Here is a 19,094-nt window from a genome sequence, read left to right as displayed (position 1 = left end):
GAATCAAGTAGTTTTACACCGTCCATATTTCACGAGTAACCTAAATGCTCGAGTATTTTACTTACAGCCAAAAATTTATGTTATAAAGTTTTGATATAATTTCTGTTTCAACTGTTTGCGTATATTGCTTTTTCAAGACATAGAGATATAGAGAATTAAAATTATTTCATAATCTTTAAACAATTTTCCAATTACAATAAGAGAAATCATAAGATGATAATAGCAATAATAAGAAAAATTCTAAAGCAAAATTATTCTTTCAACATTTTCTAAAATTAGTTAAAGTGATATCTAAAGATTTTATTTTAAAAATCTTAATAAGTTTATTTTGAAGGAATTCTAATTAACATTATTCTTCATTTATTTAATAAAGAATACAAAATCATGTCTTTAGATTTTTTAATAAAATTCATTACATATCAATCACTCTAGCATTCAAGCACTTCATTTCATATTTATCTCAAATTCTAACACCTTTAAGAAAAATAAAATCACCCTTTTAGAAAAATCATCTTTTCAATCCCTCTTTCAATTAAACCCACACCTTTTAACATCGTCCCACAACCAACCTTTCTATTTTCCAACATCCTCGTTCGACTTCCCCTTAAAAACTACCCTCACGTAGTTTCCGTGTGCTGAATTACAGGACGTTGCATAAATAAGCCCGAGGGATCGTCAGAGATACGCGGACATTAACGTTAATACCGTTATATACGAATTTCTGTTCCTGCGTAACGTTTTGTTGTTGCAAAATTGGCCGGGGTACAACAAAGCCCCGCCTGGGGTCGATCTAAAAGGGTTCGCTGGATAAGACGATTGGCCAGTGATATCGATGCGTCGACCTACCATCGGCCAATCGTGTCGCGGCACCGTGGGTCGCGCATGCGCCTTGATCGAAAGCCAAGTTGGCGGTACCCCACCGACGCCGTGGACGACGCCAGGCGACGTCGTCGACGTTCTCCGTCGCGTACCCCGCGCTTTTGCTACCCTACTCCGCTCGTAATCATATCTGGACTTAATTATTGGTGAGTGGTGGTTTGCCCCTTGTTTTCAACTCACGACAAACCTTCATTTCTTTTCTCGTTCTGATTTTTTATGTGAAATTTAATACACGTGTAATACGCTCATTCCGTTATTGGTTTTTGAGAATCATTGGTGATGAGAGTTTATCGGGCTGGTTATTCCAAGAGTGTTTTTTGGGGGAGAGCTGAAGTCGTGGGGAGGTGAAGTTTGGAAAGAGGAGAATATATTTTCAGTGTGACCAGTGAGGTGATTCTGTAAGGAAACTGGTAAGATCTAACGTAATCGTATGTATATACGGACTTGATTTTTTTTTTATGCAAATGATTATAGTTTTTATTGAATCTAATTTGTGTGATTAATTATATAGTTGTTGATTTTTCGAGGATCGTTTTTCAAGAGTTGTTCCAAAGGTGTTTTTTGGAGAGAGTTGTGAATTTTGATATGATGGAAGAGATTTGTGTGATGTATTTTTTGTGTGAACAAATGAGGTGATTCTGTCAGAAAATTGATAAGATCATTTTTGCACCATCCTCAAAATTTTTTTCCAACGTAATGTAAAAAATCAGCAAAATTATTTGTTCTAAAGACATTATTTGGAAAAGTTTTGTGGAATTCGTATAAAAGAAGATGAATTTCATTTGGAAAAATTTTCGTGATGTGATCTGTTTCTATTAGAAAATTTTCTATTGAGAAGAGTCTATTCTATGAAAATTTGGGAATTTCATTTCGCGATATGTGGAAAAAGTGATGATCAGATTTAGAGAATCTTATTTAGTTCACTATTGAAAATGGTTTTTTGGTGGTAAAAATTGATTGATTGTGCGATAGTGTGATAGTGTGGAAACGATTGGACGATTCGAAAGGATCGATTCGATTGGTGAATCGTGACTTTGGACTGCAATAGGGAGATTTGTGCAAGGATTTGGATTGTGTAAATGTCAGGGATCGGAAAAATATCGGAGACTTTTTCGTATTGATCTGTCACGAAAGTGCATCGGGTTTTCATTTTAAAATGAAACTACATTTTTATTTTGATAGACATGTTTGATGTGAAAATGGACGAATTTTTTTTAGGAGAAATTTTACCAATGAATGAAATATATAGCACGTTAAATTATTTTCTAAATTAATTAAATTTCTTATATAAAGTTCTGTTCATTTTGTGTGTCTAATCTAAAATCTCAGAAGAAATTCAAGAAAAATCAAGTTTCATGAATATATATAATAAATATATAAAGATATATGCATTCGAATAATTTAGATTCGAATTTAAATCAATTTTAAAATCAATAATCATTAACAAAAACTCTATATTCAAATTATTTTCACAAGATCGATAAGGTGTGTTCAGTGAGATATGTTTTAGATTACATCTATTATTGAGAATTCGTGGAAAAACTAGTAAGGATGTGCAACGAGTCCATTAAGCGAAATCGGTCGTTTCCATCTTTCTCGTTCCACCCTAGCTCGTTGTGTACACGTGCTGTACATTTTCTGCCTTTTGTCTGTCACGTGCCGTTTTAATATCCGTCAGCCATTGTCCCGCGATACGTCTCTTTGCGATCGAGTCGATAGTGTGACAACAATTTTTCGAATATAAGTCGATTGCCATTCCACCAGAATTTTCAAAATGAAATTTTATCAAATTAATTAATTTTATTAAACAAAAGAATAAATAAAATTCGATTAATATAAAAATTTCCTTCCAATTTTCCAATTTTCACTCTTTGGAAATTAAGAATAATTTTAAATCGCGTTTAAAATTCTAAAAAATTAACATTTAAAAATTTATACTAATAATTTTTAATCTTTATTATTTAATATGAATAATATAAATAATAAAATTAATTTTTAAGTTTATATTTAAAATTTTTATTATTTATATTAAAAATATAAAGTATTAAAATTTAATTATAGGATTGGTTATTTAGATTTATTATGTAATAAAAAGAAAATATAAAGTATTAAAATTTAATTATAGGATTGATTATTTAGATTTATTATATAATAAAAAGAAAATATGATACCTTTAAAATTTGTAATTCAATGATTTGAAATATTACATAAAAAAGTAAAGTGGTACCAATTTTTAAAATAAGAAATCGATTTAAATATTAATTAAATATTAATTAAAAATTAATTTCGTCCACATTTATCTATATTGTCTCTAATTTTTTTAATTCAATTATTATTATTATTATAAGATTAGATTTTCAAAATTGAACGATATATGTAAATTTCTCGAATATTTTATATCGAAATTCTTGATATATCGCACGATGTTTGGACGAGAGAAGTTTAAGGGAAAAATACGAGTCGAGAGAGGAGGTGGTTTCTTCTCGCATTTTTCTACCCTCTGGAGACGTTCCCCGGAGAGTTGGAGGATTAGGGTTGGAGAGACTGCCACTCCAAACAAACACCCCTACTACGGGGTCTCCCCTTGCACCTCAATATCGAGAAGAAACGTCCTCACACAAGTATACCTTGGTTTCGAAGATGCGAGGGTTTAAAGATTTAATATCGTTTAATTTAAAGATTTTATATCGAATGAGTGGTAATTGTTTGAATTGCTCGTGGACGATTATAAGAAGTAGGATTAAACGTTTCTTCCATTTATTTCTGTGAAAATAACAAGTGAAAAAGATGACTTGATTGTTCCAAATAAAATAGAAAATAATTTTGGAAACAAATTACAATGAGTTAATTGTAAGTATTTAGTAGTATTTTCATATGATTATAAAAATTTGATATTGTGTAAATAAAATGTAGAATCTGATAAAAAATGTGATTCATTGAAAAATAGGTATGTATAGATACTTTTTTATAATTAAATTCTGATTCTTTCAATACTAATAATTTCATTTTTATTGAATTAAATTAGCATTAAAAGTTTTCACAAAATGGAAAATTATTTTAACTTCTGATTTATATAATAATATTTGTAATAATATTATATAATATTTAATATTTTATAATAAATTTGTAATAACTAAAATATATATAAAAAAAAATATAAATATAAATATAAAATATAATAAATTTGTAATAACTATGATATTTTGAATGTCAAGATATAGGTATACAAGAGTACATATAAATTTGAATATCAGAAATAAAAATAATTTTGTAATATTTACTTCTTGATCTCGAATATCAATTATAAAATTTTATCTTACATATCTTGGGAGAGATATCCCTTTATTAAATATTTCTGTTAATAAAATGAAATTTATGCATGAGATTTATGTACTTTAGGGGCTGCCAATTGTCAACGCGACCATTTGCAGCCAGAGAGCAACCCCAATAATTGGAAAATGTCCGGATTCGCTGCGGCGGGTCTCGTGGCTTTCGATTCCATCAAGTCCAAAGCATCGCAAAAACTAGCTGGGTAATGTCACGCATGCTCGTATACAACACACGAAAAATCGTTTAAAGCTATATTTAGCCATCCATTCCTCTGTATCTGACTATGCGCGTAATTAAACCCACATGCTCCACGCGATTCTCTCCAATTCCTCGTTATGTAATATCCGTATTATTTAATAATGATAAACAATTCTTTTAATGAATTTTATTGAACCGAATATCTATGTTTCAGTGAAAGAAGAATTTCATTCTATTCAAAAAATTATATTAAAATCTTTAAAAGAATGAATTAAATTTCATTTAATGCAAATTTTGTTGTAATAAATTGTAATAATTGTAATGTAATGTAATTGTAATGTAATTTTCTTTGATTTGTAGCTTTTAAGGGTAATTGTACATATATTTCTAAATTTTAGATCTTTTATTAAAGATTAAAGATTCCAAATCTATCTGTTCTATTATATCTGTTCTATTATATTTATTCTATTATATCTCTATTATATCTGTTCTTTTGAAAAAGAATTGTTTTTATTATGAATGCTTCTATTCTTTTTCTTTTGTATTTAATTTGAAAATTTATGACCAAAATTTGTGACCTCAGGTTCAGAAGAAGCAATGCTGGCTACGAGGAATTCGAAACGCCCCGCGAGGGTAGCAAAGACAATAAGGGATTCGAAGATGAGAGAGAATACAGTAGGCAAGCCTCGTTTGAATCGCTCCCGGAACCTGAACGGCCCCCATTGCGTCACATCGATACTTACTGCAAGCCAGAATGCCCCTGTCTATCGAAAAGATATACCATCGCCATTTTGGCTTGTATAGGTAAATTTTTAAACACATTTTCTTATCTTTCTCTATTCACATTTCTTCATTTAATTTTTTGATAATCTGTTTATAATAATGAAATCAACAAGAGCAGGATTTTTCACTTGATTTAAATAACAAAATTTGAATCAGATTATATCTTATTATATATATATATATACATTTATATATATATTTCTTGCTGAAAATGATTAAATTAAGTTTTTTCATTATATATATAAAATTATCTTTTTCTATATTAAATTTAATTTATAATAATAATTTTTTACCTTAATTTAAATTTCTTTTCTGACATGAAACATGTGACACACATACTAATTATGGATTGAATACTTTCTCCAAAATATTTCACATTTTATCAAAGATCTATAGAAATGATGTAAATTTCTTTCCAGGATTTGTAATCTCGTTCGGTATGAGGTGTAACATGGGCATGGCCAAGATGGCCATGAAGAATGCCACCGAAGACAATGACAACCACACTCTCAGGTTCAACTGGACAGTTGGAACAGAGAGCGCCCTTGACTCGTCCTTCTTCTGGGGCTACCTGCTGACCCAAGTGCCAGGAGGATTCGTCGCTTCTTTGTATCCAGCGAACAAGATATTCGGTGCTGCGATCGCCATATCCTCCTTCTTGAACTTGCTGGTACCTGGCGCACTGAAAGTGGACCCCATCGTCGACATGATTGTACAAGTTATAAAAGGTTTGGTGGAGGTAAGAAAAATGTATACACCATTATCCAATCTCTGAACAATTTGAAAAGGAATAATCCTTTTTCTTTCATTTCAGGGTGTCACGTATCCGGCTTGTCACGGTATTTGGAAATATTGGGCACCACCGTTGGAGAGATCTCGTTTAGCAACGCTGGCATTTTGCGGTTCTTACGCCGCTATGGTGATAGGAATGCCGCTTTCCGGTTGTTTGACCACGATCTTCGGCTGGACAGCGTCCTTTTACTTTTATGGTACGTCAGGATTTTTCTTCCCGCTCCAAGTAAATAATTTCTTCTTACTTAATTAAATATTTTTTTTGAATGGATTAAATAGTGTTGTGACTGGACACAGCTGGAAAAATATTTAAAAATATTAAAAATATTTTGTAATCGTTAAAACTTTGGTTTTTGCAATTGTTGAGTTAAATTTTGTACAAAGTGTCATAAATATTATATAAATAACATAATATAAATAACAAATGAATTTTCAGGTATGTGCGGATTGATTTGGTACTGTTTCTGGTTATGGCTGGCATTCGAGAAACCATCGAAACACCCTTGCATCTCGGCACGTGAGCTTCGTTACATCGAAGATTCCCTTGGCCAAGGGCAAACCCAAATGGCCATGCCGACATTCGCCACGACACCTTGGCGGAAATTCTTGACTTCCATGCCGGTGCACGCCATCATCGTAGCTAATTTCTGCAGGTCCTGGAATTTCTATCTGCTGGTGCTTTTTCAAGCTCGTTTCATGCACGAAGCTTTCGGCATGGCTCTACTTGAAGTAAGTTTCACAAATAATATATACGTATATTTTTCAAAATTTCTAATTAAAAATTTAGCTAATAAAACTAAAAAAGAAAAAAAGATATAAATTACTTTAAATTTTATAAGTATTTTTATAGTTTTTATAATATTTCATAAGTAATTATAATATAATATTTATAATAAATTATAATATTTTATAAGTAATTTTATAAGTTAATGTTGATTTATGATTTTTTATCAATTTGTCAATAAAAAAAAAAAAAGTAAATTCTGTTCGATTTTCACATTAGACTGGCGTCATCGGTTCGCTTCCACACTTATTGATGACAATGATCGTGCCTTTGGGAGGATTGTTGGCCGATTACATTCGAAAGCGTGGAATATTATCGACGACGAATGTGAGGAAGCTCTTCAATTGTGGCGGTTTCGGTATGGAGGCTCTTTTCTTTTTGGTGGTGGCTCATGCAACAACGAAAAAAAATGGGATGGCGGCGATTATCGCGCTGGCGTTTGGGGTTGCCTGCAGTGGTTTCGCCATTTCCGGTTTCAACGTGAACCATTTGGACATCGCACCCAGATACGCCAGTATCTTGATGGGAATGTCGAATGGAGTCGGTACTATAGCGGGATTGCTGGTACCCATCTTTGTAGATCACATCACAGAGAAAAAGGTTATTATATACATCATCATATGAATTCTTTTATATAGATGGCATATAGATGTAAATGTCTATAAACTGATTATCTAGAAAAAAAAAAATTAATTATAATTAATTTTATGTGTGTTACAGGATACTCAGAGTTGGAAAAACGTGTTTCTTATAGCAGCATGTGTCCATATATTCGGTGTAACATTCTATGCGATTTTCTGTTCCGGTGAATTACAACCTTGGGCCGATCCTAATATGGAAGAACAGAAGAATTTCGCTATGGATGAATTTGGACAAGTAAAGCCACCTATTCCACCACCACCGAACACTATGCAGTCCGAATTTATCGTATGTATTATTTCTTTTTAATATTATCAACAATTATTTGTGAAAATTAATGAATATTTAACAACAATAATCGATACAATCGAAATTTCGATATTATTTAGTTATATAATTATTTAGCTTGTGATTTAAGTAATTTTTTTATAATAATAAAATTTTATAATAATAAATTTGAAATGCACATTGCTAATAAATGTAAAAATATCTATTTAAAAAATGTATGAATATTCAAGATTTCAAGCTCGGAAGAGATCGGAACAGTTCGGGCGGAATCGGCCGAAATATCGATAGTCTCGAAATATATATATATCTTCAATTCTCAAATCGATATTGCGTTTGATTATTATTTATTATAATTCGAATTGATTTTCAGAAAATTTTCAAAATCTCGTAAAATTCTTAACAATATTCAGAAGAAAAGTTATTTCCTTCCACATGAAATCGATTATTAATATCTTACTTCAAAAGTAAGATAAACGTTAAGTAAGATATTTTATATAAATTAATATTTTTTTTCTTTCATAGAAACAACCATCCATGGGAGGTGGAGCAACCGATGATTGGAGTAATTATGATCAACAGCCCGTAGACAATATGTATGCTCAACAGGAGAAACCAGTGATAAGTTATGGGTCGACAGAAACCAACACTAATAATCCTTTCCATTCGACGAATCCCTTCGCCAGTGATATAAACGCAAGCCTGGTACAACCACCAACGATTAATGATTATGCGTACGACGTAACACAGCAGAATCAACAGTGGAATTAAATTCATCCTTCAACTAATTGGACGGACGTAAGGAAATATGTTTAAGCTGATCGATCATTTTTTAATCAATTACGTTTATTTCATAATTGCGTCTAGTACTTTCATATATACTTTTTCTATTCGTTGTTTATTGAAAAAAGATTTCTTTTAGATTAAATGGGAAATATTTGTATAATGTTCATAAAAAATAGTTACTTATTTTTTCTAAAAATTAATTAAATAAGTAATTCTTTTGCTGTAGAAAAATATATATAAACATATATTATGATAGAATTTTAAATATATATTAAAATATTTAATTATATTAAATATAGTTATAAGAATTAATTTTTTTTATAAGAAATGCGTATCTTTTTCATCGTTTCAGCAAAAGCTAATTATTAAAATACAAATAAAATTAAAACATTTATGAAAGGAATATATTAGAATAGATTTTGTTATATTTCTAAGTTAAAGTAAAAATAAGTAACTATTAAGAAATTGGAGTACTAGAGACTTATTGAATGAATATGAAATAATTTCTTATTAATTTTTGATTTTATCTTATATTGATACAGTATTGTCGGCTTTATATTTTGAATTAAGTAAATATTCTCTTTTTGCAATACCTAAGAGTGCAGGGTATGGTGCTATTGATGCATACAAATGAAATAAACGTAAAGAGAAATTTAACAGCACAAAAAGACTTAAATTATTAGAATAACAAGAAAATCAAATGAAATAATCGAACAATTTTTTAAAAAAATAGAAAATCAAAAATGATGTCAAAAAGTGAAATGAAAGTAAATATTTTATAAACTTGAAATTGGTCTATTAGTTAAAAATATCCACTATTTAAATTATAAGAAAAAAAGTGGATATAAAAGGCCAAATTTATAAAAACAAATGAAAGTTATAATGATCTTTTTTAAGAAAATATTTAAGCTATTGCTATTTATTTATGAACTTCATGGAATTGAAAAAGTTATTTATATGAACATATAAATGCAGACAATAAGCAACTGCCAAACCTTCATAGACAATAATTTAATAATTGATGACAATAATAACAAGAAGGTTTGGTGAAACAATGGCACAGAAAATATGTTCAGCACGATCGCTGAAACTTTTAGGTATTTTTTAGATTTTTTATTTTGGCACTAATAGCAAATAATTCAACGATGAAAAACTTTAGAAACATAGCAATAAAAAAACTAATATTGAAAGTATATTGATTGAAACAAAAAAAATAAAAAGTGGAATGATGCGTCACTCTTATGACGTAAATTTTGAAATAGTACAACCCGATTCTCGATGATAAGCAAACGTAACTAAAACGAATTAATTATCGAAACGTCAATATTTTAACAATGGCCTGGCGAGTTCTGATAATTAATGCATTACTCGAAAACGCTATTCTTTATGAGGCGAAATATGAGAAAGGCATTAATAAGTTTATTCAGGTACAATTCGTATCATAGATGAGGTTATGTTATTTAAGCCTTTCAAATTTAAATGTAATCACAAATATACGGATCCTAACAGAAACGTATCTGAAACGTATATGAAAGTATTCATAAGAAAGTGATAAAATGAAAGTATTAGTATGTTAAGATATAAAGTACTGTAGGGCTCTATTTGTTGGGACCTGATCTCTTCGAGTGAATTCTCATCCTGCGCACCGACAAGAGAATCTTCCGTAAAATTGATAACCTCTTCAAACATATTTTTTTTCATTACTTTATTTGAAATTGAATCACAGATTATTCACAATATTATCTACAAAACTTTAATTTTATTAATTTGGAACAGCATATTATAATAATATTTTGAAATTAAAATGTAGTATTTATGATGATCTATTCGTGATTTTTCTGAATATAAAATAATATATTTATTAAACAGATCATCACTGAAAATACAAAGTATAAAATAAACTGATACAGAATTTATCTTTAACAACGAACAATTAATATAATCTATATTCAATGAAACTCGATTAATAGATTCGTAACACAATATAAAAATAGTATAAAGCAAATCGATAAATTAATCGAGTATTAATCGAGTTAAATCGAATAATCGATTCATAGTTTTCATTGAAATCGCCACTAGAATGCGCTCTTGAAGTTTAGATAGTTTACGCGCGATGTACAGTAAACGTTATGTTTGAAGAGGTTACACAGTTTAGCTGTATCACAATTTAGAAATTCGTGAATATGTCGGTATGTTACTCGAGGTTTCTTGTGAACGTTGAAATGTTTCTTGAAAATGATGTATAGACGCTATCGAGATCCTGGAGTTTTTTTAGAACAATGGTGCCACGGTTCGGATACATCGAGTTCTACTGTACGTATTTGATGAAAGTATATCCATGAAAGTTCGAACATCAGTTCGAGAATTAGGAACGTCGCGTTATTATACATAATATATTGTCCTAGGTGTTTGTATTTCATATTATTACACAAACATATATTCATATTTGGGCATTTACACAAACACACATGGGCATTTACATACATACACAATATACGTACAAAAAATATATATATATTTCGTTACTAAATTCGAATGTTGTTAGGTATTTTGATCATCAATTTCAAAGAACAAAATATATGCGTGTTGAGAATAAAATGATATTCAATTTATTATATTGTTTTATGAGTGAATCGTAACGATATAAATGTATATAGATCGTACGTTGAAAAATATACAAAATATACAAAATATACAAACATACAAACATACAAACATCGATCGATCGTTTATAAATTGAATTAAAATCGAATTAAAATATTAAAAAATTATTATAGTTAAATCGAATATAAATAAGATAAAAATTTATTCCATATTCAAACAACGTATACATTAAATTCGAATTATATCTATATTGTGACTAAAATTATATAATCATAATTATATATATTTTTATTAGTAAAATTTCGTGTCATATAAGAGAAGTTTGATAATTTTGATATTATATAATAAATTCTTCGGAATTTTACGAAGAATATAATAATTGGAAAAACTAATTCTTTGATATATATTTACATCAAAAACGATCGATCGAAAATTCATTATACATGTCAAACTAAATCATAAAAGTATATAAAATACTATACCTTCATTATTCGAAGAGCCCCTTTTCGTTGCCCGAAAATTCACGAGATTAGTCAATTTGCGCGATATCTTTCTAAAAAAATTATAGGCACATAATATGAGATATTATATATAAATATACGAGTATATATATATATATATAGCCAATAAATACAGATAATTAAATGCGCTAATTGATGAATAAGATTAGATTATATTATACATTTTCTTGATCGTGTGTCATGATTGTAATTAATATATATATATATATACACATACGCACATATACATATGTATGCATCGAGCCCATGTTGCATTATACCATCTCTTAAGCTAATCATATTAACTCTTTCGTATCAAAATTTTTATATGATAATATCAATTCTTTTTCATAAAATAATTAGAATAATATTTTCTATTATAAGTTTCGAATAAATTAAATTAATTTGCAGATTTTTATTCATTTCTTTATATAATATTATATAATACTATACTTCTTATATATTTATAAAACAAATTTTCTTTTTGTTTTGTCTATATTATATTTATAGTTATAATTTTTATAGTCTTTGGAAACAAGCACGTGAAGAGATTTTGATAGAAAAGCAATGATTCTATAATTAATATAAATTTCGATATTTATAAACAATGTGTAAATAATATAGTATAGTATTAACTGTTAATCTTCATAAATATATTAGTACACGAAAGAGTTATTACACAAAATATCATACATTATATTATATAATATATAAAATAATATTATATTATTATATATACGCATATATATGTATGTATGTATAGTATATATCGTTGGAGGGAACGTATATGGCGATCGATAATCGAAAATAATCGCAATAGACGAAAAATTTGCTAAAAACGAAATGCCAACATTGAAAAATGTTTTGAAAATTGCTAGAGATTAAAAATTCGCTTTGAAATAATTTATTTTTTAGATATTTCGCGGTGTTGACAATAATATTTTGTAATTTCATGCACTTGTTATAATAATGCAACAAAATAGTATTTTTATGCAATTCATTGTTAAGATTTTTCAAGAATACGTTAACTCTTCGTTTATTTTCAAGACAATAATTAAAAAAAAAAATACGAAAATCATAATTTTAAGACAATAAAAACAATTTTCCAAAAAAATTTTAAAAACTATAATAACTAATAATCGTTATAAAACAATAAAAATATATACATGCCTATAATTTTCTAAATAATTTATTAAACTGTATCTTATTAAGCTTGATAAAAAAATCAACTACCAGCAACTTAAAAAATTTTTCATGTCTTAAACAAAATTATATTGACAATAATTACTTTTATATCTTATTATATTATAAATGTATAGATTTTAATGTTAGCAGTTATGCGAAACGAAGAGTTAACAATCATTACATAAGCTTTTTTTTTCAATGCGTTTTAAAACGCAAAAAAATATTTTCGATTGATTTACCTAATAATAAATTAACATGTTTCAAAATGCTAATTTCAAAATTTATTGAATGACAAGGTTCTTTAAGATTGTGATTAAAGCTTTCTCATCGAATACTATATTCGATGATTTCGTATATTATGTTAAAATCGTTATGCTGTTGTAACAGTTTCTGCCGGGCATAATATTACCGACAATACCGACAGGTAATATCAGAGTCACGATTTACTTATTCAAGAATAATCAGTATAATTATAATAATGATACGGACAATATAATGACAAATGTATTTTTAATACATTGACATTTCCGTGGTATCGCCTTCGTTCCGCGGTTCTTTCATTTGGTGAAAAGCCGGAAATTCAAATGACATGCGTTCTAACGAACTGCACGCAATGTAATGCGCCATTATATTTACTACTCAAACGCCAAGCGGAACGATTTGTCATTACGTTAGCGGAAGAAAGTAGCGTGTTTAGTTACTATCGAAAAACGTGAAAGTCACATTTTAATTTTGATAAATATTCTTATTAATTCGTGACCGTAAATTTATATTTGTGGAGTAGAGTCAAATTTATCTTCTAATATAAAATTATAGTTGTCTTTTAAAAAATCAAAATAAGAATGACTATTTTTTGAAATATTATATAATATTTAAGTATTAAGAGAGTTTGAGTCAGTTTGTAAATAAAAAAACAACAATATTGAAAAATAATTTATTTATAATATTTTATGAAACATAATAAAATATAAAATAAACAAATGAACGAATTGAATAATAAATAAACTATGAATAATTTTGATAATACATACATATGATGAAAATCGAATATGATAAAAAGCAGAAATAATGAAATGATGATTTAAGAAAGATATGAAAGACCAAAATACTTATTGAAATAATAAGATTGTTAAAATATTAATAAAAATTGAAGAAATGAAGTTAAAAAAAATATAGTTTATTAAAATATGAAAATAACTAAATAATTACTATTAATTATTGAAATATGAAGATTCTAAAATGATAAAACTATAAAAGTAGTAAAGCATAAGATGAAGGAAAAACTATTACTATTTTAAAATATTAAAAATATTTGAATAAAATATAATGATCTAGTTCAAATAATATTTTATATCATATAAAGATAGTATAATCATTATGACTCTACTCTGCCATAATTTGGATTTTTCAATCATAATTTGAATCTTTTTTTTTTTTAAATCGTGATTCACAATTCAGTGCTACATCAAACATATATTATATACGCTATTATATCGAAGTAGTAACTGGCCTAACGTTTATCCGTTTATTAAATCAAAAAAATGGAGTTGAACTGGAGATACACATTAAATATAATCACTACGAATGATACGTAGGATAAGTTATAATGCTGTTCGAACAATAATACTGATATTTATATAAATATATAGCTCCGATAATAATTTTATGACAATAAAGAAAAACAAAAATATGGGGTGAGCCGATCGCAGCGCTCTAATATATTGAATACGAAGGGAACCAATTGTTTCTGGATCTAATTACATTCGTAAAGCTGGAATCCCGTCAGATGGAGTTACATTGTACTTTTTGGATATTTATGATTAGAGCTCTAAATATCGCGCTTGCTTTTTTCGGTACATCCTGTATCATTTTAAATAACAATTAGCTTTACATATATGTATAATCAAAAATACTATCTATGCAATATTAAACGAAATAAAAAAAAATTAAAAGTCGCATTGAAATATGAAAATGATATATTTCATTATGAATTTTTGATTCAAAATTTTAATTAATGGCTATTCACAAATATTAATCAGGAGAATATTACATTAAATTTGTATTATCATGTTATATTATAAAAGAATATTTATTACCAATAATAGATATAATATTATTAAAAAAAGTTTAATATCATTAGTTTTTATGAGTACAATATTTATGATCTTATAATATTAATATTTTTAATAAGAATAAATTTAATTAATATAATTGTTACTTGTTATAATTTTTAAATTATTTTTTCTTATTTTAAATATTTAAAATTTTTAATATATAATATATTTGTATCTAAATTTTCTGCAATAAGTTATAAAGTATAGTAAAATATTTTATTGTTATATATGTATATTGTTATATTTCTTGTTAATAGATACAAAAATATTTTCTTTATTCATTCTAATAATTAATATGTTATTCATAATTTTACATATTATTTATAAAAAATTAATTACAGTATTTACAAATGTAAAGCGACAAAAAAACTATTATGTAAAAGCAAATGTCTTGTAGCAAAACATACATTAATTGTAGTTATTCGAAGCATTTAATATTTATTAGTTCTGTTTTTTGTCGCTCATAGAAAAAACAACCATTGCGATGATTTTAATTATATAAAAAAAATTTTCATAATTATTCAAGTATCACAGAAATAATTTTTAATTACTTTGATTCAATTTTTCAAATACGATTTAAAGAGCCCATGTATAAGAGATTGATTAAGAGTGCTGATGAGCTTGCTACGCTATTGTATTCGGGCGCAATTGTAGATGGCGTAAAGTTCTGGAAATGCTTGAAATATATATTATTTATTGATAAACATGAAAGTACTAATTTTAAGTAAACTAAATCGTAATATACACTATAAAAGGATATGTTTAAAAATATAAATATAAATATATATAAATAAATAAAATAAATATAAATATACATTATATGTATATATTGTGTATGACGTGTTACATATTCCGTACACATATAAGTATTATGTGTCGTTATATGTATATTTTATAGATATAATTTAGATAATCTCGAGTTACATTTTTCATCGATTTTGTTTTGCGAAAATAATTCTCACTCATTAATACCGACAATAAATGGAGGAAGGAAATATAATAAAAATAATATATATATGGACAATAAAATAGAAATCTTTTAGAAATATATATGTTAATGTTATGCGAGATTTCGTTGTAATATTCTTGTGCTTTCGATTATTTTGAAATCAAAAACAAGTTATGAAAATACTGTTACATGCAATAATTAAAATATTTTATTTAATTATTTCTGAAATTAAAATTTTAATTTATTAAATTTTGAATTCTGTTTTTTAAATTTTTATCAAGTATAAATTATGTTAATTTATTCAGAATAATTTTGAAATATTAATATTAAATATAAATTAATTAATACAATTAAATATTATTGACAATTATTGATAATTTTATTATTATTATGTTATTTTAATTAAGTTTATTGTAAAAATTAAATTTTTTATTAAAAAATATATTTGTTCAAAAAGATTACTTCTTTGTAACAAACACGAGTATTTTACGAAAAAATATTTAAAATATTCTTATCATGGTAAGTTTCTTGTGATTTTACGTTGCTGAATGTTTATTAATTATTCATTATTATTATATTTTATATTTATTAAATATTAAAATTATATAGTTACTGCAACTATTTCATGTGGAATAATTTATCCTTATGCAGATAAAATGAAAGCGTATTTGTCGCATTTTTTGAATAATGGCAGATGCATTAAAAACAATTTTTTGTTTTTTCTTTATAAAATAATGAAATGAATTCGTTTTATCTGTAGAATGTGAAACATTTTCTTTAATTATCAGAAATCATTCATTCTACATTTCTATAATATGTATAATCATTAATATTGTTAAAGGAATAAATCTAAATATAAGATAAAATTAAGAAAGAAATTTGTATATTTACATTCATAATGATATATTAAGATTTAACACATTATTGATCAGCAATTGAGTATTATTACTAGTGTATGTATGTTATTAAATTATGCGATATTATAATACTGTTTATTGTGTTGATAATTATATTAAATTATATGCAAATAAACTTATTGAAATCTATTGAATTTTTTTATATATCTGTGGAAATAGCATGTAAAGAGAGCACAACAGAGCTGGTCAATAATATGTTAATGTTTTTTGCGAAAATTTATTATCAAATTAGATTCATAAATAAAAAATGATTATATTAATAAGTTACTGATTATAATTTTTATAATTTTATTTATCATCATGTCTATGTTAATATAAAATATAAATTCTTAAATAATATTTCAAATTAAATAGATAAATGATTCAAAATTTTTAAAAAATAATTGCAATATTTTAGTTTGTTTTAATAAAATATTTTTTTCTAATTTTTTAAATGGCAAAATATAAATATTTTGTTTTTTTAAAAATGATAAAACATTTAATATAACCATTATCAAATACCGATTACATTTTAATTTTTATAATTATTCTATTACCCCTAAATGTCAAGCTGTTTTGTATTTCCCGCTATCCTGGTATGGATGCATGAACGTGTGTGTGTACATACACATACTTATATATGTATACGTATATATACATGATATTATTATATATATTTCAATCGATCCTAATATATTAAACTGACAATATTGAAGTTGATCAAACTTATGATTTAATTGATAAATAACATTTGTTAAGGGCATTCGAAAACTAGAGTTATGCATGAATCAAAAAGAATCTGCTCTTCCGTGCTGTGCATCAAAGTACACAAGATTTTAGAATTAACGATCTATTTACATGCTCGATCACTTTTCACGTGCTCTAGTGTATTTTCGATTAATGCATTATCAACGAATTGTCATGTTGATTTTCGATTTAAATTTTTTAAACGAAAGATTATTTTTAAAATTATACATATATATGTATTTTATTATTTTTAAAATTTTTAATTCTTATAATATTTTTAATAATACCAATATTTGTGAATTATTTTATTATTTGTCATTATTTTATTATTCGTATTTAAAGAATTTTTTTAATAGGCGCGAAGTTCAAATTGTTAACGTGTTATGTAAATGCATTTTTTGTTGATAATGCGTTACAACGTCGGCACCTAATATCATATCTTAAAGTTGGAAGATATGTAGAAATCAATTGTCGCGTGTATCATTGTCACGTTTTAAAGAGTTGAAGATTATTAAAGATTCGCGATCATGGCATGCCCTATTAATAAAATAATAATCGCGAAAGGATCGATTTTCAGTGTGAAACATTATCTTCTTCTCTCTTTTTTGTATCCGTTTTAATTAACGTTAAATTTCTTAAAGATAATCACTAATTCGCACTCTCTTATAGTGGTTTCATAATTAAACAGAGAAGAAGAAGTGATAATCTTAATACTCTATGATGAGAAATTTAAAGAAAATCTATTTTGACTGTTTAAAAAAAATAGCAGGCCTGTTCTATTAATACATGTAGCTGCAAGTTAGAATGAAAACAAAACAAAAAAAAAAAAGAGTTACACACGCCGATAAGGTCTGGTTTGTTAATAATTATTATAACAGTAATTATGTAAAATATGTATGTATACTGTAATTTTGAGTGTATTATGTAATTAAAAAAAAAATAAGAAATACTAATTATTGATAATAAATTATAAGCCGATCTTTTCAAATATTCAATTTTCTTTCAGACGATCAAGTATAATAAAACATGGATCAAGATTATGGTATTTATGTAGCTTTTTAAAGAAAATTAAGATCAATATATTAATTTTTTTCGTTAGTTTCAATATTTTTAATTTTTTATAATTATTATTTTTTTATTTAATTAATTTTAACTTTATTTCTATTATATAGAATTCCACTATAATCCTGAAATTATTAAATTTTGTTCAGTGATCCTTCGAAATTATTGAATATCGATTACGATATAAAATTACTAGATCTTCTATTATATAATTTATATTAATAGTAACGAAATATAAAAAATTCGAAAATATAATCCACGAAATCTGACATTCTCTACAATAAAATATATGAAAGGCAATGACCTAAAATATAAAAGATTTAACAATTTCTAAGATACAAGTATATAAGATTCAATAATTTATAACAAAATATAAAAAATATATTTGGATATAAACATTAGATGGATTAAGGACAACATTGATAATCTACATTTTATAATTATATATTTCATTTTGTTTGTTCCTTAATAAAATATATAATAAATCATATTTAAATTCTCAAATTTTCGAACTCATAAAACTTCCTATAGAACAAAACTTCCCCATCAGATTTTTCAATT

At 26.3% G+C, this 19,094-nt stretch overlaps 1 protein-coding gene across 1 annotated transcript; it reads left to right on the top strand.

The window, feature by feature from the left end:
• The first annotated feature begins 1,098 nt into the window (after window positions 1-1,098).
• LOC122713136 (vesicular glutamate transporter 1) lies at window positions 1,099-8,556 on the top strand. Its single transcript, XM_043933335.1, has 9 exons — window positions 1,099-1,289; window positions 4,279-4,411; window positions 4,991-5,211; window positions 5,610-5,929; window positions 6,005-6,179; window positions 6,419-6,711; window positions 6,986-7,366; window positions 7,487-7,693; window positions 8,216-8,556. Exons 2-9 carry the CDS (start codon window positions 4,338-4,340, stop codon window positions 8,459-8,461), a joined length of 1,917 nt encoding a protein of 638 aa, XP_043789270.1. The 5' UTR covers window positions 1,099-1,289; window positions 4,279-4,337; the 3' UTR covers window positions 8,462-8,556.
• The last annotated feature ends 10,538 nt before the right edge of the window (window positions 8,557-19,094 follow it).

The sequence above is a fragment of the Apis laboriosa genome, unplaced genomic scaffold (assembly GCF_014066325.1).
Source record: "Apis laboriosa isolate Shangri-la unplaced genomic scaffold, ASM1406632v1 scaffold112_cov148, whole genome shotgun sequence".
Classification (NCBI taxonomy): Eukaryota; Metazoa; Arthropoda; class Insecta; order Hymenoptera; family Apidae; genus Apis; species Apis laboriosa.
Note: the sequence above shows the minus strand (reverse complement) of the source record. Positions and strands in the feature narration are given on the sequence as shown.

Coding starts and splice junctions, on each gene's coding strand:
- LOC122713136 (XM_043933335.1), top strand. CDS start 4,338: ATGTCCGGATTCGCTGCGGCGGGTCTCGTGGCTTTCGATTCCATCAAG. Junction 4,412..4,990: donor GCATCGCAAAAACTAGCTGG/GTAATGTCACGC, acceptor TTGTGACCTCAG/GTTCAGAAGAAGCAATGCTG. Junction 6,712..6,985: donor TCGGCATGGCTCTACTTGAA/GTAAGTTTCACA, acceptor TTTTCACATTAG/ACTGGCGTCATCGGTTCGCT.